The sequence below is a fragment of the Budorcas taxicolor genome, chromosome 21, assembly GCF_023091745.1.
Source record: "Budorcas taxicolor isolate Tak-1 chromosome 21, Takin1.1, whole genome shotgun sequence".
Lineage (NCBI taxonomy): Eukaryota > Metazoa > Chordata > Mammalia > Artiodactyla > Bovidae > Budorcas > Budorcas taxicolor.
In genome coordinates, this window is record NC_068930.1 from 45,447,129 (window position 1) to 45,471,363 (window position 24,235).

Below are 24,235 nucleotides of genomic sequence, written 5' to 3' on the forward strand. Positions count from 1 at the left end.
GTATAAAATTTAAAAGAAGAGCATAAAAATGAAGGACTCACTGAGAAATCATCTCCATTACCTAGTTTAACAATGGAGAGTAAAGTATTGCACTTTATTATTCAACACAAAATAATGTAGCCAACAGTAACATACAGGTACACAATTTAATATTTATTATATGCATTTTATATACATTATTTTTCAACAGCGGTACGTTCGCTATGTGGTACAATCTTAAAAATTTGCTGATTCATAGTTTGTAAAACAAAAACCTTACAAAACTCATCAAAACTCGCAAACTGATCAGAAAAGTTTTTTGGAAGACTAGAAAAAATACTTTATTGTCTTAATCATGCATTACACAAACAAAATCTTTAGTTACACCATAAAATTAAGCACATCTGAAAAAATAAAACAGGGATAACTAGTCCAAACACAGCAGATTTCTGTATCCTGATTCAACTATTTTTGTATCTTATTTGTATTTCAAATTTTACTCCAAATATTTTAAAACAAGATAGTTTTGTCTGGAATCATGGTAAACCAAGATATGTATCTGGGGGAGTCACCTTGGTTTGTAACTTAAACTATAAAATATTCCATTTTTAGTCTATTTTAGACTATCAAAGAGTTCCAAAATAGATATACAGGTTCCTTTAGCACATTAATAAAAGGATATAAAGACCAACAAAAAGTGAAATAAATAATAGGCTATTAGCAAGATGGATAATCCTTGATAAATAAACTTGTAAATACAGTAAGATGTACAAAATATCACATAGTGATAGGATGCCAAGATTAGTTTTTTTTATTTTTTTATTTTTTAAGAGTTCATTTGGAGTACTAAACCCCACCGTTTCATTTTAATACACTTAATAGTCCTTGGTTTAAGAAGACAGTTACGTGATGATGATGGTGATTTAGCATCTTTATGGAAAGACTTAGCTGAGCTGTATTATGCAAAAGAAGGAAAGAGTGTGGTTACACGGCAGCGGGTCAGTGAGATCTCTGTGTTTCAGGGTTGTTTAATGCAGAAAAACTTCAATACAATCTTGAGCACTGTTGTGACAGGCTAAATATATAAAAAGACTTATAAAAACTAGAATTTTATCCAAACATTTTGTGCAACTAATGCTAAAATATCTTAAGTTAAATTTTCTTTTTTTTTTTTTTTAAAGCAAAATAAGTTTAAAAGGGAATCTGTGGCATTCAACCAATAAACAGAAGATCACTAAGAGATGAAAAAAGCTACTCTTGGAGCTCACTTCCCCCCAACAAGAGCACCACATTCCTAACCCTAAGGCAGCACACAGAGTCCAAAACAAAAGTCTTTTTGTCAGATCAGACTCCACATTGGCTTAAAGATACCTAAAAGACAGACATACGCTCAGTTCATATCCAGTACAGGCCACAAATAATGGAGTCCTTTTTTTGTCCCACGAAATACAGTAATTACAATTAAATTAATGAGCCTGACATTAAGATGTGATTTCCACCAATTTATGCCTGCCCAAATAGCCTTCACCAGGCAGATCATATGTAGTGTCATATCAATTTTTTTGATGGCAGTGATGCAGACCCTTTGTGTCCAAGCAAATCTGCTGTTATGATGAGAGTTTTTGTTGATTCACACAAATACTTTGGCAAGGGCATCAGCCCCTGCACTAGCAATATATGCTTTTGATGGATGGAAAGCAACATCATAAATTGATTCATCTAGTTTCTTCCTATGTGCTGTTATTTCCTGCACACATGTCTTGCTGTCCAAATTCCACAATCTAATAGAACAGTCATGGCCTGTAAAAGAATAAATAAAAAATGTTACTGAGTAATAATTCTATTATAAAATTTGTGGGCAGGACAGGCAGTTCAGACTTACTTCCAGACATCAAATAGATTCCATTAGGATCTACTGCTAGGCTTGTAACAGCATCCAAATGAGCTACCATAGAATGGATCATTTTACCTAAATAAAACATAACAGAGAAGATTAAGTTTTCAAATAGTTACTAACTTGGGCAATCAGAAACCATAATACAGTATCAACATAAAACAATCTCAGCAACAATAAACAACATATAATTTACCATTTTAAACATTTGAGAGGGTACAATTCAGTGGCTTTTAGAACTTTCATCATGATGTACAATCATCACTGTTACCTAGTTCAGAACATTTTCATCTCTGCAAAAGGAAACCCTGTACCCATTAAACAGTCACTCCCTATTCCTCCTTCCAAGTCCCTGTAAACACTAATCCCTTTTCTCTATGGACTGGCCTATTCTGAATGCTTCATACAAATGAAATCCTACAATAATATGTGGCTTTTTGGGTCTGCCTTCTGTCATTTAGTTCCTCCACTACAATAATATTCTAAAGAGAATTTTAATTCTAATGCAGAACTTTTCCAATTACTTCAAAAGACATCTGTGTAACATGAAACTGATGGTATTTGATAGTGGAAAACAATGATTGTAGAACTGCATTAAAAGCTTAAGGTCATATTAAAGGGGAATTAAGAGTGAAAACAGAATCTTTCTCATTAAGATGCTTTATTTAAGAGATTGTTTTATATACAGAGTTAATGTTAAATCACCAGAGAATACATTACTATCTAAAGATTCTGAGAGCATCATTTATCTTTTGAAATGTCAATCATCTTATATATAAGAAGCAAGAAAGGGGAGAAGGGTTGGGAGTACAACAGAGAAATTACTCTGGATTTCCCCAGATAGTAACAAAAGCACTATTCTATAAAATGTAATTTAACTTCACTGAATTCTTGGCAAGCAAATAGATTCAATACTGAGTTGAAATTTAAAAACAAGTTGTGAATATAAACTGTGTTGCATACTTTGGGGCAAGGGCATCAGCCTCTGCACTGGCAACATATACTTCTGATGGTTGAAAGGCGGTTTAAGTCGATTCACTCAAAAAACAATAAAATGGCAAATATTGATATCTTAAAAAATTTCCTCCCTTTTGGAGAATGGATACATGTATACATATGACTGACTCCCTTTGCTGAAACTATCCCAACACTGTTAACTGGCTATTCTCCAACATAAAATAAAAAAGTTACAAAAATTTCCTCTCCTTTCACTCAGCAATGAGTGAGTATTACTCAAATGCCTGGACTTCTCCTAATGAGAGATGGAGGTCTTTCTCCAGAATTCTGTTTACAGTCGTTTGATATGCTGCTTGTCCCCTGAAACGTTCCACACTGAAACATGAAACAGACCTACTTTTGTTATCTGCCATGGGGCTTCGGTCACTGACCTGAACACAAACCCACAACATAATCAAATGTGCAAAAAGTTACTCTGAAGAACATAAAAAGTCTGCGACTTTCTGGCGATACTAAATGCTTATCAATTAAAGACAAAATTAGTCTCATCATTTAGGCCACATTTGTCTGTTTTTCATTCATATTAACAGAGTAACCATAACAATTTCTCTCTACTATCCTGAGAAACAGAAAAATCATTCAACATACTATTGTGCTAAGTTGCTTCGGCTGTGTCCAACTCTTTGCGACCCTATGGACAGCAGCCCACCAGGCTCCTCTGTCCATGGGATTCTCCAGGCAAGAATACTGGAGTGGGTTGCCATTTCCTACTCCAGGGGATCTTCCTGACCCAGGGAGCGAACCCGTGTCACTTTCATCTCCTGCATAGTCAGGTGGGTTCTTTACCCTTAGCGCCACCTGGGAAACATCACAACATACTATTAGTCCAACATAATTCATCTACTGGTTCTAGACTCTATTCTTCTCAATACTAAAAAAAAAAAAAATTCAGAGTATGAAGAGCTGGCCTCCAGCCCAATAATCTCAAAACATTAGGGGGATAACTATGAAGTATCATTAGCTTCCCTTAAAACATTAATTCTGTGGTGGTGACTCTTAACTCACAGATCTAGTTCTGACTTCTCTTTTGAGAATGACTGTACATCTCCTATGTTTATCATGTCTTAAACCGAAGAATTCTTTCACCCCTAACTATGATATGTTGAGTCAATTTAGAGTTAACCCTCCTCTACATAGCCTGAAGTCACTTCAAAATGTGAGTGACCCTTTAGACTGGACCAATTATAAGGAGGTGCAATTCTGAATCAAGCTGGATGTTGGGTTTCCACTAGTGACCACAGAAGTCAGTTTCTGCCCCTTTCTTCACCAGCATATATACGCAGCTTCTCACATTTAACCGAATTCACCTTTGCTCCACGGCTCTGCTACCATCTCTCTTCCCCCACCAAGATTCTTTCTTCCTATAACTTAGGAAAAAAAGGACACATGCAGGCACTGATTTTCTCTTCCCCAGAACCTTAAGCCCTTTGACTTGTACAATCTGTGAAATTAAAAAACAGACTAATACCAATATCTCAATTACAGAAAGCAATGTACCACTTGTCTGTAAGATTCAAGAGGACAGGACACTTTGTTTTATTCACCAAAGATCAAGAAATGTGCTGAGGATATGGCAGATACTCGTAAGTTTTGCTGAATGAATGAGGTCATAACCAATTCAGAACCCTCTTCCCCCAACTCCCCCGCATTCCTTGCAGGTTCACCCATTAGCTAAGTCTTGGTCACAGCATATGCAATTCAAATTTGTGTCTCTACCAAAATTTCAAAAATCACCAGCCCTGAAGATCTCTCTGAAACAAACAGTATAAATTGAAACTTCTAAATCCTCTATAGTCAAGGATCTACCATACAGTGTGACTTGAGTATCTTTCTAAACCAATATTGCAAATCCCTGGTCAAATATTCAAGTGGTTTTCATAGTGCATAGTGTAAACAAAAATCCATTATTCTTAGCTTGGCTCTGAAAAATCTGGCTCAGTAGTTTCTGCTTTCCTTCTCCAAACTTACTTACCTCTTTGGCTTTACCTCTAAGAAACTTCTGTTTCAGCCCAAATCCCCACTTCTGTGCTTCTACTCAAAATATACCCTAATCTGGAATTTCCTACTAACTTCTTCACTTAAACAAAAACCTTATCATTCTTGCAAGGAAAAACTCAAACCTTAGCTCTACGAAGCCTCCTTTATCTTACTGCATTATGCATGAGCATGTGCATGTACGAGTGCGTATGCACTCACTCATACTGTTTTCCCCAGGTGACACTAAGACCTCAGAAAGCAGAAATAACTTATACATGATAGTGGCCAGTGCAGTGCAAAATACTAAATGTACTTCTATTGTTACAATCTAAATACTCACTGAGTCCATTCACACAACCAATTTCTATAATGTTTCAGATAAGAAATCCAATAAATTACTATTCATTTGATAGAACAGCATCCTATTAAAAATTTAGCTAACCATCAACACCAATTATAGGGATATTTGAGTGCATCATATTTAAATGAATTGCCAGTTTTCAAGATGAATTTTGTTAAAAAGAATACATATGAACTCAATTTACAGTTACACTCAAGGGTTGTATATATGTGTATCTCTGTATATAACAGAGAGAAAATGAGAGTGAAAATTTCCATTGTTTAGAGCCTAGTGCTTTAATTATCTTCGCATTACAGATAAGGTATTAGCTAGTTAACACAGAATTAATTGGTAGAATTTGTAAACAATCTAAAAGTCTACAGGCACCTTATTTCTGATTTCTGCCAGACAAAAAGCTCTAAAGAATCACCTTTTCCTTTTATTATAACTACTAAAATTCCTGAACCTTTCTTTACAAATGTAAACTTTCAATAATTAATACAAAGAATCGTTTTAGAAAGGTAGTAAAAGAAATTCTCTCTCTGCTCTTGCAGCAAAGGAAGATCTTTAAGCTTCATAAAAATGTTTAAAGAATTGATTTGATACGGTGTTAAATTGAGACATTCACATGAATATGAATCTTCTTTCCCATGCAACATATAGACCTATGAGTCTCCCTTCTCTTCTCAACTTGTTCTACTGTGTTCAGGAATCTGTCCAAGAAAAGTGTTATTTGAAGAAAGATATTTATCTAAAACTCAGACTAAAAATTACAACCATGTCCTATCCTATGTAAGCTACAAAGAAAAATCTGTAGTTCTGATTTGTTGTCTTGCTTGATAATTTGTTGTCCTGCAATAATGTTTCAATTAACACTTTAGTTTCTTATTTGGAAGTCTTTCAATACGTCTCTAATTGTTTTAGCTTATCAAAGAAGCCTCTCTTTGCTATCAGACTTTTCCCAAAAGAGAGCAAACAATACTTTACAAAGTATTTTGGGTAACGACAAATGATACAGATATCCTTAAACAAACAATTCTATGGCCAAATTAAAATTTATGATTTCTATATAATTGGTATGTTTCCCTACAACCAAAAAGCACAGGAAAGATGACAATAAACAACTGCCACTGTATCATTTCATCCACTGATAATTTTAAGAACATATTTAAAATGCCCAAATTAGAAAGTGATCTTCTATGTTATACTAATTCACAACAGAATATAAAGATCAAATTTTCAAACAGAAGGGTTTATAACTGTCATCACATGAAGAAATCATAATAGGTAAACAAGATATTTTGGGCTTCCTTGGTGGCCCAGATAGTAAAGAATCTGCCTGCAATGTAGGAGACCGGGGTTTGATCCCTGGGTCAGGAAGATCCTCTGGAGAAGGAAATGACAACCCACTCCAGTATTCTTGCCTAGAGAATTCCATGAACAGAGGAACCTGGCAGGTACAATCCATGGGGTTGCAAACAGTCAGACATGACTGAGCAACTAGCACTAACAAGGGTAAAAATTAACCAACATTATTAAGTGTGCTACATTAACTAAAGCAAAAATCTGAGTTAAGACAGATTAACTTGGCAATTTTCAAGCTAGGAAGTCAATACAGAAAATAAGATAACCTACTTACCCGTTTTATTGTCAAAAAATTTGATGTGTCTATCTTCATGAGCAGTTATTGTAACAGGAAGTGTGGGATGACTTACTACTCTGTTAATGTGATTACTGGATTGTAAACCTAAAAAACAAAGGAGGAAAACACACCAAAATTCAAACCTTCAATGTAAAGTGGAATCTTAAGAAAGAAATACAAACAAAACAAAACCAAACCAGATTCACAGACACAGGAAACACACAGGTAGTTATAGGTAGTTGCCAGACAGGAGGGGAGCCAGCGGCAGGGCAAGAGGTGAAGAAGACTAAGAGGTACAAACCTCCAGTCACACAATAAATAAGCCAAGGAAATATACAGCATAAGGAATATGGTCAATAATATTTCAATGAGAAACATTATATAATATACCTAGTTTAATATTGTCCATTAACTATATTTCAAATAAAAAAGAAACAAAAACTTCAATTAAAAGTTAAATGATGGCCTTTGCAGTCTTACCAAAATGTAACAATCACTAAAAACTAAAGCTTTTATATATAAAACAAAAAATATGAGAAATAAAACTAAGATTCTAAAGACACAATTTCTCAAAAAATGTATAAGCTAGTATGTCTTATAATGTGGATGGATAGCACTATGCTCAAGTTTAGAAAAAAAAACTGGAAGTATTTTAATGCAGACTGTCAATATAGGGTGGTTTAGAATTTTTAAATTATCCCAAATCCACAAATCACTGCTTTTAATAAACAGTCCATTAAAGAATTAAGAGTCAAATAATGAAGGAAAAAAATTCATAAGTGACAACGAGGTGTTTGCAAGAACAAACCCTATCCCTCCCACAATGACCAAAAATACCGAAGAACTGGAATTGATGTTCTTAGGAATGAGACCTTTTCTTTACTACCAAGTTCTTAATTTTTGTTCACATTAGTGATGAGGGAGAAAAGAGAGATCAAAACTAATGGGAAAATACTGTCAGCATTTATTAGACTAAGTAAATTGATCATTCTATACGTATACAAGAACTCTTCACTGAACTTAAACACACTGAAAAAAATAATCTATGTAAGAGGAAGAAACTAGGGTTGAAAAAACACACTGCATATCATTTGTTTTTAGATTTGATCACAGAACCATTTAGATATTTTTTTATAATTATAAAGTGACTTTAAAAACATCAATCATGAAAAATCAGAAGTAAAACTAAAAAAATGAACTTAACTGTATAGTTAATCGGTATTATAAGCACAAGTGACTTTTAAAAGCACAGTAACTAGATTGTCTGTATCTAGTAGAATATACCCTCTATTAGTAACGAAATTCTTTTTGGTGGTACTGCAATTATTATTCTGAGATGACTTTATCTGTACTGTTAGATAAATGAGAAATCATGATCATTTTGCAGAGAATCAAGAGTTTTGATATTGTTAAAATAAGATAAAAATATAAAACCAATGAGATAAATCTGAATCATTATTGGAAGCATCTGAATAAAATTTATCAGTCTTTTCCTTTACTAAAAATGTACTCTTCATCTCTGTCTACTGAAAAAGTCTAAACCAATGGCCAACTCAAGAGCCATGAAAGCCAGGAGGACTGACTCCATCAATAGCAGAGCACCTATCTTGCAGTCTCTAAATGTCATTTTCCACTAAAAGAAACCATGGCTCCTTAGAGAAATGGCCCATTTCAGATCTGGGGTGCAAAATGAACAAGATGAACCTAAAACATCTTATCATACCAGAAAGAAAAGCATCAACAACTAACAGGGTTATGTCAAAAGGGGAGACTTAGGAGCCAACCTGAATAAGCTCCCACGGGCCAAAGATGAAATAATCTGAGTAGCAATAGAGATAATATGTAACAGACTGAAATACATTAAATGCATTTATTCCAAGAAAGATTATAATGATACAAAAAACAACACCCCAAAAACTCACTTCACTGGTCACCTTTGGAGGATACTAGGGAATCACTTAATCATTTTAAAAACTAGTAAATAAAGGGGAAGAGTGGGAAGTAATCATTTATCTTGCCTTTCCTTTATAATTGCTAACTCCAGGTAACCAAATTACTGATGAGGGTTGTTCCTTCTTATAGAAGCAATCTAGCTAATATGTGTAAAAGAAATGATAAAATTAAATGGATGAAACTGGAGCCAATTATACAGAGTGAAGTAAGCCAGAAAGAAAAACAACAATACAGTATACTAACACATATATATGGAATTTAGAAAGATGGTAATGATAACCCTGTGTGCGAGACAGCAAAAGAGACACAGATGTACAGAACAGACTTTTGGATTCTGTGGGAGAGGGAGAGGGTGGGATGATTTGGGAGAATGGCATTGAAACATGTATACTATCATGTAAGAAATGAATTGCCAGTCTAGGTTAGATACAGGATACAGGATGCCTGGGGCTGGTGCACTGGGATGACCCAGAGAGATGATATGGGGAGGGTGGTGGGAGGGGGGTTCAGGATTGGGAACTCATGTACACCTGTGGCGGATTCATGTGAATGTATGGCAAAACCAATACAGTATTGTAAAGTAAAAATAAAATAAAATAAAGAGCAAAAAAAAAAACTATTTTTGAACAGTTAATAAATTAATGGATCCATGCAATGATTAGAAACTAAGAGAAAGACAGACCAAAGAATATTTACTTCTGATAAAAATTCACAAATTATTATGAAATAGTCTTGCCAAAAACATTAAGAAACTTTAAGAAGACAACAAATAGAATTTTGACCCTGAATTTGAATAAGCCTCTAGATCTACAAACAATTTACAGGAAATGAACAGGAGGAGCACATTAAATGATACCACAAGGATGCAACTGGTAAAATTCAAACTATGGGAAACTCAACCCAATTTCTTCAGTTAAAAAAAATGCAAGGGAAATATAAGAGATAGAGGGGGAATCTACATGAAAACAGATGTGAGAGACCTACCAACCAATCACAATGCCTTATTTGGATCCCTCTTTGAATAAACTGTAAAATACATATATCACATTCTATACTTACAACCTTGGCCATTTATACACAACTACTGGAGCTGGAAGACAGGTTCATTATATATTTCTCCACTTCCACACGTGTTTTCATTAAAAACCTAAAATTATTTCGCTTGTTTTCTTTTACTTTTACATTTGCTCTACACACTTACCTGTACCCACATACTTATCCAAGTTTTTAAACATAATTTGAGGAAATAGCAGAAATAAAGTAAGTAAGTATACATTGAAAGTTATTCTTTTTTTCATTCTAAATTAAAATAGTCAAAATATAAAAAGTAAAAGGTTATCCTCTATTGTAAAACAATCCTTTTTAAGGTTTCAACCTTACCAGAAAACTTACCAGAATCCATCTGTGATGAAAGCATCACCAATGACTGTGATGTTTCTAAATCATAAATTACTGTACTACCAGTGTTGAAAGAGGTCACCATATGAGCTGGATCACAGCCTATAAAGTCAACTGATGTAGGTATTCCATGCTCTGAAAGGAGCCCGAAGAGATAAAGGGTAAACATAATAATTTAGAAATCTCTGCTTTTCTAATAAGAAAAAGGAATTTGAGTATTCTTGAAATAATGTTAACAATGAAAAAGCAACTGTGTTAGGATGGTAAGATATAATAGGTAACTTATTCTCATTTACTAGAAGTTTTTGTAACACTGTAAGAAAAACACATCTAGGGAACACATGAGGAAAGACAGACAGACAAAAGCTATTGCTCTATGCATTTTCTTCTAAGAGACAAAAATCCTAGGTGAGTTTACTGGCCCACCTGCAAATTTTTTTAAATTTTTTTTATGTGGATCATTTAATAACTCTTTTATTGAATTTGTTACAATATTGCTTCTGTTGTTTTTTATTTTTTTATTTTTTTTTTGCCACAAGCCATGTGGGATCTTAGGTCCCTGACTAGGGATCAAACCTGCACCCCTGACATTGGAAGGCTAAGATTTAACCACCGGACTGGCAGGGAAGTCCTGCCATTATATTTCTGACTGTAAAATGATAAAATAGCATTCGTACACCACTACCTTTGGAGACTGTTCACTTGTCTGACACTGGTTAGCTTCAAGTAGCAAATGCAAATAATATTTTTGGATCTGTGAAAATGAAGCTTTGGACTCTGGAATTCACTGATGCAGTAACACTCTTAAGTAGATCAAGCATCAATTTCTCTCTTTAACATGTTAATAAATTCAACTGTCCAGATCAATGCACAATTATGTGAATTCTGGAGTAAGCAAGAAACAAATTACCTAAATGAATTTTCATCTCAAAAGTTTAGGTAAATTAAAAAATAAGTAGAATCACTGAAGTATCCTAGAGATTCAACAAAATTAAGCATAAATGTTCAAATGTTCATCTAAAATGTTTTAAAACAAAGTTATTTATAGTAAAAGGTATGATTTTTTAAAATAACTTGGGAAATGATGCCAATATACAAATAATATAAACAGATGCACATAAATATTGTCACGAGGTATATTAAATCCTTCTTTGACAGGAAAAGATTTGAAATCAAGCCTGTAACTCAGTTTGCACCTCCCATTTAATGGTGCTATTTCAATGATTATAGCTAGACTTCTCAAACAGTGTGCTCATATGTAGTTTACAGGTTTACCTGAGACCATGAGCCTTTCTGTCTTTGTGAGTATCTACCTGGAGTTGCTGGAGGGCCTTCTGCTGTTCCTATGAGTAGCCTCATTTGCCTACTTTATTATTAGATACAAATAGTTCTATTTTTTAAATAGGACATGTCCTGAAAAAGGTCAAAAAACTACTGAGCTACAGGATATACTTGCAAAGCATCCCTGGTGGTCCAGTGTTAAGAATCCACCTGCTAATACAGGGGACATGGGTTCAATCCCTATCTGGGAAAATCCCACAATTCTTCGGGTTAAACCCAAGCACCACAACTGTTGAAGCCTATGTGCCCTAGAGCCTGTGCTCTGAAACAAGAGATACCACTACAATGAGAAGCCCTAGCATCGCAACTACAGTAGCCCCTGCTTGCTGCAACTTAAGAGAAAGCCCACACGCAGCAATGAAGACTCAGTGCATCCAAAAATAAATTTATTTTAAAAAGGCATTGAGCTATAGGCTATCCCTGCAAAGCATCTTTCTTGTTTATAAAAATATGACTAGGAATAAAAAGATTATCACAGATTTGTAAAATTCTTTCAGTATCTCTTCTGAGCAGTCAGGAAGTAGTGAAACTACTTTGTTCTTTTTATCTTCTAAATTAAAAAAAGAAAGAAAAAGATACTTTTCAAAGAGGCAAAACTTACTTACCTTTGTCTCCATTGTAAGTGCAAATACATGGCAATTTTTCTTGTGGACTCCATAATCTAACAGTGCCATCTGCTGAACAAGACAGTAATTGATTTTTTATGCCACTATAAGCAAGACCCCAGACAGCATCTGTATGAGCAATTAAAGTGCCAGCTAGAACATTTGGCTCTGTAACAAAAGAAACAAAACAAAAATTAGCTAAAAGAAGTTTAAAAGAAATGCTTTTGTATATAAAAATAACTACATAATTAAGTACAAAGACTACACATAAAGGTCATCAGATAAACCAATGTGTACACAGTGGCCGTCTCTAAGTTGTGGAGTTTTGGGATATTTATATGCTACCTTCTAATACTTTCCTGTATTTCTGCAATTTTCTAAAAAAGGAACATCCACTTTTAAATAAACAGCTTTACTGAGTGAGATATAACTCCCATACCATAAAACTCACCAGTTTAAAGTGTCAATCCAATGATTTTTAATATATTCACCAAGTTGCACAGTCATCACCATATCAATTTTAGGGCATCTTCATCACCTGTTAGCTATTTCCCCTCAATTTTCCTTTCTGCCTCTCTGCAGCCCTAGGCAACCACTGCATATTTTGTTTCTATAAATTTGCCTATTCCAGACATTTTATACAAACGGCCCTTTCTGACTGCCTTCTTTCACTTGGCATGTTTTCAAGGTTTACCTGTGTTGCAGCATGTATCAGTGCTCCATTTCCTTTTACTACCAAACAATATTCCAGTGTGTGGATATACTACATTTTATTTATCCAGTCATCATTTGAAGGACAATGGGGGCTAAAAACATTAAACATCATCTGTCCTACAATTCTGTTTCTCTACTGAATTCCCATTTTCCAGATACTTCTCACAGTTCACAACCTCCCTTTCACATGAATAATTACCTCTCATAATAAATTCACTGTGGAAATACAGCATTGAAAGAGGGACTGTTCCTCTACTTTTCTGTCACCCAACCTATAAATCGACTAGTGTCTAAATCCATATTCTCCATGTTTCCAGATACAAGTAAGGAATTGCCCTCCATTCCTGAAATGGAGAATTCCACCAGGTATTCTGGATTCCATTTCCCACACTAACTTGCTTTCACGTTTAGTTTTTCTACTATACAGATTATCCTCCTCCTTGGGATCATTACCACAGCAAACAAATATGCTTCAAAATCTCTAAATCTAACAAACAAAACTTATATCAACTTCCAACCAAACAGAAGAAAAGCACATTCAGTAAATATGCTTTCTTACCTTCCATTTACTTTCTAAATCATTCTGATACTATCACCACAACAAAACAACCCTTGCTAAAATCATCAATGATGGGTTCTATCAAATCTAATAGTTTCCCTTCCTTCTTCCTTTCATCACTTTGCTTTTCATCCATAGAGTATACCCTGGAAGGTCATCCACAAGTCCCTTTACCTTGTGGTCTCAGACCCAACATCCAACCTCTGGCCGGCCAAAACCTGGGTGATCAATTACCTTTCTATACTTAATATTATTAGACCTCTCAGCAACATTTGAAAGTGCAGACAGCTTCTTTCTTCTCAAAATGGCTTCTTCTTTTGGTATGCGTCATGATTTCACTTTCCTGAATGTCCTCCTACCCCACAGGCACGCCTTCTTACTTTTTTTTTTTGGTTAAATCTCTTGCTTTAGTTACCCCACCCCTACATGTCAGAGTCCCTCAGGAGTCTGCCTTCTCACAACTGATGGTATCTACTTGATACTGCCTTCCTCTTAACATGCTTAAAGACCAAACTCAACATCCTTTATCTTCTCACATTCCCATTTCAATAAGCTACCATCATATATTTAGTTTTTTATGTCAAAAATGCACAAGTGGTGATGGAAAAAAGTTCTGAGTTAGTGGTAATGGCCGCATAACCCTGTGAATATGGTAAAAACTACTGAACAGTACACTTCAAAAGGGTCAATCTTATCATATGGGAATTATACCTCAATAAAGCTGTTAAAAAAGATGACTAATCCATCACTTTATCCACTCAATCCAATTTATCCAGAGATCCTGTTTATTCTACTCTGTCTCCCGAGTATGTCTTAAACCCACTTCTCTCTAACTGCTCTATTTCCACCCTACTCTTGGCAACATCATCTTCTCACCTATCTACCAGATCACCATGTTATAACTTTACAACATTACCTTGGTATTGCTTTCTCTACTCTTTTCTCATTTCCAATCTATTCTCCCTGCAAAAGCCAGAGTTAACTTTTAAATCTTACTCTCCAGGTCACTTACTGGCTTAGAATTGTTCACTGACAGTTAACTTTTATATAGATTTTGGCTTGAATGTGATTATTTTAGACTATATCTAAAGACGACTTTGGCTGTTACTCTCTTACATTACTGTATCTTCATATTATTTATCACAATTTGTACCTATCCATTCTCTTGGTTATGTGTTTAAAATCTGTTTTTTTTTCCTTTTGTATTAGACTAATTCTCATTTCTTGATGTATGCTTTAATATCTGGCAAATTTAGGTGCTCAGTGTGTTAAATAAAAGACCAAAGAGTTCTTAAATTCTTTTAAAATGAACCATTAAGTAGACCATTTTTTATTTAACCATTCTCATACTAATAAACATTCATTTTAATTTTTTTATAGTTACAAACAATGTCCTTGTAATTATATTTAAATATATGCACAGGTATTTCTGTTGGCCAGATTCTAAAAATGGCATTCATGAATGAAAGTTTCAGTTTTTTTAAATTAAGAAATTTTTTGTCCCTCAAGTTCACTGATTTATACCCTCATGTCCTTATTTGTTTCTACATGCATGCTCAGTCACGAAGTCATGTCTAACTCTTTGCGACCCCATGGACTATAGCATGCCAGGCTCCTCTGTCCGTGGAATTTCCCAGGCAAGAATACTGGAGTGGGTTGCCATTTCCTCTTCCAAGGGATCTTCCTAACCCAAGGATTGAACCTGAGTCTCCTGCAATGGCAGGTGGATGCCTTACCACTGCATCATCTGAGAATTCCCATTTGTTTCTGTAGTCTTGCACTAATTATTTTTGAACTACGTAAAGTAGCTAAGTTGAAAACAATTATTCCTCATGTTAAATTTCTCTTTTCTAGTATAGAAATTAATGCTTTAATTAATATAGTTTTAAAAAACTTTTTGAACACAATATAGGAAATACCAACTTGCAGGCTAAAATATTTATGGCATGATTATTTCTTAATTTTTCTCTTTAATAGGGCAAATTACTAGTAAATGGAAAGACTAAATGACAAGTTTAATACATATTTAAATAATATTTGAGGTGATTATTTCTGTCAGCGCCATTCATTTAAAAAGACACATCTTGAGCCTTTTACTCACCATATGTATCATATGGATCCACATTAGGACTAGGCATGTTCCACCACTGGATAGTTGCGTCAGTACCACCACTAAAACACTGCTCTCCATTGGAACTAATAGCTAGTGACAGAACAGGACCACTATCACAGGAAAAGAGGGAAAAATTACTGAGAAAGCCTACAAAGAAACTTACATTTGTACCCCTCCCACCTCTCTCTAAATTTATGTGGTATCTAAAACTGTTTAAGTTAACATGTACATTTGAACGGTACTAATTATATTCTCATTAGTATAATTATTAATCAAATGTAGTATTATTCAGCTAATGTCTTTCTTAATGTAAAACAAACATTATGAAAAAATTACAAGGCTTTAGGAGTGATAAATAATAGTTAACAATAATTATGGCTGTTAATTAAGTACTAATTCAATAAAACTTACATGTGGGCCCTAAATGTGTAGATAGGCTCTACATCTAAAGAGGCACTCCTAAAAGAGGGGAGAAAAAAGGGGAGGGGAGAAGATAAATAACGGTAAAACACTGGTTGATATACAAGAGTCATCAGGAAAGATCAAATAAGTGCATAAAAGATACAGACCATAAAGAATAATAATTACTTATAATTAGCAAATTTGGAAGAAAAAAACAGGCTAACATTAAAATACTTGCTTTTTGGCAGGAACTGTTTTTTGCAAGTTCCAAAGTTTCAGAGTATGGTCCTCAGAGGCAGTAACCAGCACAGGTTCTACAGGATGAAAAGCTAATGCCCGAACTCCATCAAAATGGCTACGTAGTGTATACTTGGGATTCCATGTCTTTCGAAAGGCATCTTTATTGGCAGGCAACTAGAAAGAAAGAGCACTATATTTAGTGGTAAAAGTAATGAACTGATAGGCATATGGAGTTTTTGTTTGTTTTGCTGTGTTTAAAAGGTACATTCAAAAGTGCTTTGCTAAAATGTCCAGTGGAAATTTAGCACACCTTAAAAACTTTATATCTTTATCATTTAATAAGAACTAAGAAGAATCATTTCATTAGCTTTCAAATACTTAGATCGAATGAGTCCTTTAATCTGTTTTACCTAATGATCAAGGTAAACCCAAAGTCCTACTAAACATTAAAATGAGGGAAAAAACAAAACACACAAAGAAACTACCATGTTGCAACATTTTACATGAAAACAAAAATTAAATAAATTACTACCAAAAATCCAAGGGTACAATATTAACAATACACTTGTCATTTAGAAAATCAGCATGTGACATTTTTCAAGGCAGCAAGTTAAAGTACTTTTCAAAAGTCTGAACTAAAGACACTTTTTGTTGATATTGGTAAGAAGTTAATCTTTTTACCTTCATTTCTCCATCTCTAAAGATAGGCTGTGAAACCACTTCTAAAGCAGTCAAAAGGTTATTACAGAATTTATTTGCTTACATACTTTAAAAGTATTAATGAGAATAATCCAGCCCACCAAGGCCGATGTCTCTAAAAAGCATTCTAATATAAGTATAAAACATAGAAAAAAATGTTTATAAAAGGAAAAATTAATTTGCTGAAAATCTGCAAATTCACTAATACAAAATCTAAGTATAGTTAACTCTCAATTGAGTGGTTATTGTCTATAAAAAATTTAATCCAAGACTAGTTTCACCTCTAACACTGTCTTTTCCATTCCCTCTTCATCCTCTCCCCATCCCTCAAATGAAAGACTAAGTATCTAGGAAATGATAAACTAACTTTAACATTATCCTTTAAAAAAAAGTTCAGAACTAAAATGTGTTTAAAGAATTATCCTGAAAGCAGATAAGTGATTCAGGTTACCTATTTTTCTCTTGTTAACAGCAAAGTATGGCTTAATTTGAGTAGGTAATTGAGAGTTGACTACTAAGGGTAGGTATTTATCAATCAGTATTTTTAGGTAATCAATCACCCCAAACTCCTAATACACCACAATACCCAAGAAAAATTTAAATACCACAAAGAAAGTAGTTGTAAGAAAAAAACTATATATCACTCCAAATAAACACAATGTCACACTTTATCTTTTCCATGCACCTTGACATTAATTCTGTTTTATAAGTGTTTCCAAAAAATAAGGAGCCTTCTATTAAATCATTAAAAAATTAAAAATAAAACTGCACTTACATCATAACTATAGTCTGCATCATTTGTTACCGTCAAGTCTGCAAGGTCTCCAAGGCCCAGTACACTTAACAAAACATCATCAGAACCCATAATAAATGACTTGCCTCCTCCAGATGGAAACGTTATTGGTTCAGCTATAAAGAACAAAACCGCTTCTTAAATGCTGAAAAATCATACAGTACAAGACAATATTGTGGGGAAATGTAAGCACTTAACAGTTATAATATTCAGTAATATAATTAATTTTTTATTTTCCCACTTCCCTCCTTATTTCTTCTACTCAAAAAATCCTATTACTGTGCAGTAATAAACAAGTGTTTTATTTATTTCAGAACTGAGCATAATTTCCCACAAATAAAATATGCACTTGATGTATTATTTCAAGGTGGGAGCTTTATCTATTTATATCCCTTTGTTACAACTATAATTATAGTATTTTTTAAACATAATAGGTTATTGCTAAGTCCTTTCGCTTTCCATCATATTTGTTTGAAAATGCTAGATATTCTCATCCCTGATAGAAAGTTAATGCAAGTATTCACATGTTATGAGCTTCCAGTCTCTTATACAGTGTTTTAGCTTATTGAAGTAAAGCCTTAAATTGCTCAGATTTCTCAATGGTCTAGGAAAAGGGCAGTTCTACCTTTAGCGTCAGTTTCTTTTCCCTAAATGGTTAATCCATGTGATCTTCAGAATGCCTTCCAGTTTTCAAACTCTGTCTATGCTTTTTTTATTTTGACTTTTTTTACTGAATATACTCCTAAAATAAATAATCTATACTGACTATAGCACTTTAAACTTCTGATACTTTGACCCATTAAAATCAAATACTACTATGTATTGTTATTGTAATTATAAGCAACAATTCTCCATATCATTTCAAACATGCTTTGAAAGCAAAATTTTAATCCTAAAATACAAGGGGGAAAGTACATCAATCACTGTTAATACAAAACAACATATCGAAACACATTTAAAATCGATGAGCAATTTTAAAAGGGAAACATAAAAATTCAAGCTAATTGTCAATTCTGAAAAATTTTCATGAAAAATGATATAAATTTAAAACACTATAGGAAACAGATGCAATGAAATATCAGTCATCACTAACACTACTGAAAACATTCTGAGAAGATACAAGTCTGCTTCTTTTAGATATATACCATATAAAAGTAAAATTCATCCTTATTTACAGTATCTTATTTTATCATTAAAGTAATCTGTAATATCAAAGTAAACTACATAATTTGATTCAAACAGGGTCCTGAATGACATTCATAAAGTGAAGCTATGTGTCAGCAACTGACACAGAGTAAATCTGATAGAAAATATATGCAGGGATAGTAGTATTTAATTTTATAAGTTAAACCTACTGAATCTAAATAATCTGTAGCATGGATCCTTCCTACTAGTATCTAGTATGCAGTTATTGGTAATATGAGAAGATGCTGAGAATTATAAAACCAATAGTTTAAAATTATGTTTAAGAACAGTTATATAAAATTCATTAAGGTAATACTTTCTCAAAGCAATTTTAGCCAGTACATGTTTTTCTTTTATGCACATAATTTGTTTGCAAAACAAGTTAGAATAAAATGCCAAAATTCCTCCCACTCACACTCAATAAAAGAACTTTTGATAAAAGCCCAATAAAATAGCTTTAACAAAATAATGCATTATACATTCTTTATGCAGAGAGATTTCTGATCAGTTATTGACCAATTTAAGAGCATGTGAAGGGAAATGTCTAACCAATATTAGCTAGTTTTACTAGAGTTTTATATTAATTATATTAAGCAAAAGTATTATGCCAATTTCTAATGAATCACACAACTACATTTCTCTATCTGTATATACACATATATATTCATTTATATATAGCAAACTATCCTGCTCACTCGGCATACTGCATATACATCTCAGTGAATAAAATCTTTTAAGCTATATTTCTACTTTCCACAATCACCCATTACTGTGGCATACAGTAAGCACAGTAAATACTCTGCCCTTATTTGCAGAAGTAATTTTTATTCTATAAATTCATGTTATTAATGTTAACATAATTATCTTCAGCACATGATTACATAGCATTGAAATATTAGCAATTCAAAGAGAAATAAAATTACTAAAATAAGTAATTTTTAATGATGGAAACTATGATATCTTTTATTAGAAAGCCTAAAAGATTTCATCAAGCAATTTAAGTCTACTATATTAGCATTTCCCTTTATGGAAATCTTAGGGTCTACATAATGAGGTCTTATAAGCAAGGTCCTTTTTGGACTTAATAATTCTTTTCATGGACAATAATGACAAAGGAAACCTGTAGCTAACATATCAAGCTCTTCCTATCTCCTTCAATTTTTATAAAATCTAAAGAACACAGCTCAGTAACTGATTCCATTCATGCCAGTGGCAACATGGTATACATACACCTAAGTCTTTACCAAAAATAGTCTTGAAAGTTTCTAATGTGTAAGTTTCTCTCCCTGAAAACAAGCTTTCTTCCTTTACAAAATGAAGTATGACACTGTCTTTAATAAGAATGCATAATTGGAGATGGCCTCTGAAAATAAGAGATTATGAATGCTAATATTCCCCTCTTAGTTCTACGTCAAACTGAACTTAATTTTTTGTAGTAACAAATTCTAATAGCATCTACCCTTTAAATAGTGTAATAAGGCTCATGCTTATCTTTCCACCTCTTTATCCTTCCACTATTAACAGAGTCAGATCACTTATATTTTTTCTTTAAAAAGCACAACTAGACATATACATACAAGTGCTACATTGGTTTTTGAGTAGTACAGGTCTTAACTGTTTTTTTCCCCCTATAGGTCATTGGTTTGAAACATTTAAAAGGGTCCCTAATTTCCGCTAATATGGTATTGCCTTAAGGTGTAAAATCTACAGTTTAAATGTATAGTGTTACTACAAAAATTTTAGCAAAATATCCTATGCAATATTTGGTAAAATACATCAAAAGCTAAAGAAGCTGAACCACTACTGAATGCATGAGATGAAGAATAATGGAGTTGGTATGTGTATTTTAGAAAATACTCTCTAAGGTAAAACAGGAAAATAGTGTAACAGTGGTAAAGAGATCTAGGGAAAATCAACAAACTATTTTACTTGTCCTAGTATTTTTCATGCTTTAATATGTTTTGTTTTGGTTTTATTATTTTATCGATTTTTCTTCACCCTTCCTCAAATATTCTTAGATTAGGATGAGTGGTAAATACATGCAGAGACAACTTTAAAGGAAAATGCAGTATTATTTAGCTTTAAGCCATATGTGCTAGTAGAGAACTCAGAAGAGAATAAGATATATTCAAAATTTTTTGACTGGGGCATGAAATTACCTTACAAAGCAAAGTAGAAATATCAATAAAATTCAATATATATGTCAAGTTATTAGATAATGGATTATCCTTTTTGTAGGTATTATATGTCACAATAAACCTTAAAATTCAGTCTCATAACTTAGAATTATAACTTTCTCAACCTAGATTTATAAAGTACTCAAGTTATCTATGTTATCTTTACCTAAAATCAGTTATGGGAAAAAAAGCCTAAACAGTTTCAATTCCTGCCCATTTCTAATTTAGGCAAATTTTTTAAAATTCATTACTAAGTTGTACATGCTTGGTACCGGGTTAAAGAATAATGATGTTGCCTTATTCTATAAAATGATTAAATTAGGCAATCATTTTATACATTTTTAGAAATAATATATACATAAAGTTTCAAGCACAATGTTTGGCACTTAACTGTCTCCTAACAAGTGAGTTACTACGAGTTGCTAAATTTAACCAATATGACAAATAACTAAATAATTCTTTCCCATATGTACTATTTTAAGTCTTTTTAAAAATACTAATTTCCTAATACTAGATCTGTAAACTAAAGTCACAGTTCAGAAAGGTACTTTGAAATCATACATAACAGAAACAATTCCACCTAACATCAAAAGCAAAAAAATCATGAGGAAGCAAAAGTCAAAAATTTCAAAATTTCTAAGACAATTACACCAAGAACTTGCCCAAAACCTTCTCTGAAGATCATATAAGCTGATCTTCAGCATTTTAAAACAGCAGCAAATTTGTATATTAAGGAAATGTGATTTGGAATTAATGTCATCTGCAATGTAAATAAACATGGTAGCTAAATTTTGTACCTTCCTCTGCTCTTGCACCTTCATGATCAGTCATTCTAGTAGAGGCTGACCTAGACTGATTTATGATTCCTGAAGGGATGAGGGGCAGCTCATCATCTCCCAGATCAGCTATCGTGTCGCAGAGTTTTGTCCTGTTGACCCCTGTAAATTAATGTCAGCAGTAGAGGTTCATTTAACAGCTACTGCTTGACTTGCTAGAACCCTTAAAAACCAATTTATTACCAAAACAGGCTATTTTTAAGAAGCTGCAGTTATTAAAGACCTCATATAATCAAAGGTGTCTTCAATTTTCCATATCAACCTCCCCACCAAAATATGGAAATAATTTTAACACTTAAGATATTTCCTATTTCTGAGGAGATACATATATATAAATAGGAGATACACACACAAAATTGAGCTGTTTATTACTCAAAGTTCTGTAAGCTCAGACACAGAAGATATTAAAACAAAAAATTGTGGTATTTAAGTTAACATTTAACAATGTAAAGAATAAAACAGGTTTTCCAACTTAATCCACTATTTAAAAATGTTAACAAAGAAATAAGTAAAAATGATTTTTACGAGGGTGCAACAAACATTTAACTTTCCCTGTGTTTATGTGGATATTTTCCTGCTATAGTCACACAAATCTGTCACTAAGAAATCAACTCCAATTTTCCTCAAATGTTTTTTCTCTTTTCCCAAATTTGAAAAACCTGATTCACCCATGAGTTCTCAGTTTCTCATCATAGTATGAAAAGTCAATCACAGCATAAGCTTTAAGGAGAGAATTTCAACTGGTACATGGGATAATTCAGGCCAAAATATGCAAAGCTCAGGACCATCTAATATCATGGGATCTCTTTAACTATGAACGTCAGAAATGACAAGAGAATCATTTCTCTTATGTATTTTGAAAGAAAATAGTTTTAAAAGAAAATGCTTTATAGTCAACATATAAGTGAAACAATTAAAATAGGCAAATCCAAGGCCACACAGTAAGACTATATTTACTAACATTAATACTGATGGACTAATTAAGACTATATAATCACTCAATTTTACTACAGCTATTAGAATATTAGCAATTCCAAAGGAACTATCATTCATCTATGTATCCCTAACAGAATGCCAGGTAGTACAATGGTAAGGCTTAATGCAAACAGGTGGAATCTTACACATTTATTACCTTTTTCTTTTCATTTATTAACTATTTCACAGCAATCCCTAACTTTTTTAGAAATGCTTAAGTAACTCTTTCTGGATACAATGTGTCAAGTAGTCTGAATTTTTTTTCTAAAGTATACAATGGAGAAACTCAGTTATTATCTGAGGATTTTCTCCCTGACAAAGTGACTAAATAAACTCTCTAATAAATGAAAAACTGCCAACTGGATGTCTAACCATCAGTGAAAGTCAACATGAAAGAAGATCAATGTTACCTCTTCTCACAAAATAGCTCTCCTTTATAACTTTCCCACTTATGAGTACCAACACCACTGATTAGATTTCTGTTCTTAAAATTCTGTAACTACATCCTAAGAATTCCTTTCCAGCTTATAAGCGGAGATGAAGGAGAATCTGTTTTGAAAAAAAAAAAACAAACCCTCCTTTTATGTGCTCTTCAGATCAATCTCTTTCTTGCTGTTGACTTTATTCTACTCAATGCTTTCATTCTTACAAATTACTGCACAGGGTTCCTAACTGGTGTTCCTATCTCCCAACTCCATTTGCCTTCCACCACATTTGAATACTTTGGCTAGATTAGTTTTCCAAAATCATCACATTGATCTTATCACTCCTTCCTCTGAAATCACAAGCAGCACTTCAATACTCTTTGAATCAAAGCTAACTAAAATCCTGTACTTAACCCTGCATGTGCTTCCTGATGATCCTGTCCAATCTCATCTTTCAGCGCTCCATAATACAGGTCTCCCTAATTTTCAAGTCAGAGCAGTTTCCCTACAATATATTCACCAGGGTTTCTTCTTCTGTATTTTTATCATATCTGTCTTTACTTATTCCCCAGAAAGGTGAGAATACTTCCTGCACCCACTTCCATCTCCTCCGTGAGGCTTTTGTTGATCTTCCTCTGCTGACTCTAATTATACTTATGTAAACCATAAACTTTTACTTCATTAGATACTACTTATAAACAATTTCATCCTATGATAAATATAATAAAGACAAGAAAAGTTTTATCATTACAGATCCTATCAAGTCACATCTTCCTGAATACACGGACTAGGAAATATGGAAGAAAAGGAAAATAGGGAACAACATGAAATTTAATGTTCATGTTACAGGAAACATTGACTGAAACAGCCCACCCTGGCCAGGCACCACAGTAACCACTTGTATGAGTTATTTTACAATAGGAGGCCCTGTAAGGAACATGGAACTAAAAAGCCACCACCAACTGGAAGAA

General features: G+C 33.4%; 1 protein-coding gene across 2 annotated transcripts in view; it reads right to left on the reverse strand.

Moving 5' to 3' along the window:
- The window catches only part of STRN3 (striatin 3), a 104,947-nt gene continuing 80,712 nt past the window's right edge, over window positions 1–24,235 (reverse strand). The window contains exons 9-18 of one of the 2 annotated variants that reach the window (XM_052659487.1): window positions 21,826–21,966; window positions 17,649–17,782; window positions 16,173–16,348; window positions 15,944–15,991; window positions 15,521–15,642; window positions 12,147–12,314; window positions 10,195–10,335; window positions 6,847–6,954; window positions 1,862–1,948; window positions 1–1,779 (exon numbers count right to left, since the gene is read on the reverse strand). In XM_052659487.1, coding sequence (XP_052515447.1) covers window positions 1,610–1,779; window positions 1,862–1,948; window positions 6,847–6,954; window positions 10,195–10,335; window positions 12,147–12,314; window positions 15,521–15,642; window positions 15,944–15,991; window positions 16,173–16,348; window positions 17,649–17,782; window positions 21,826–21,966 — 1,295 coding nt within the window. In that variant the 3' untranslated portion in view covers window positions 1–1,609. The remainder of the gene's footprint in view (window positions 1,780–1,861; window positions 1,949–6,846; window positions 6,955–10,194; window positions 10,336–12,146; window positions 12,315–15,520; window positions 15,643–15,943; window positions 15,992–16,172; window positions 16,349–17,648; window positions 17,783–21,825; window positions 21,967–24,235) is intronic. The other variant, XM_052659488.1, reaches the window with a different exon arrangement.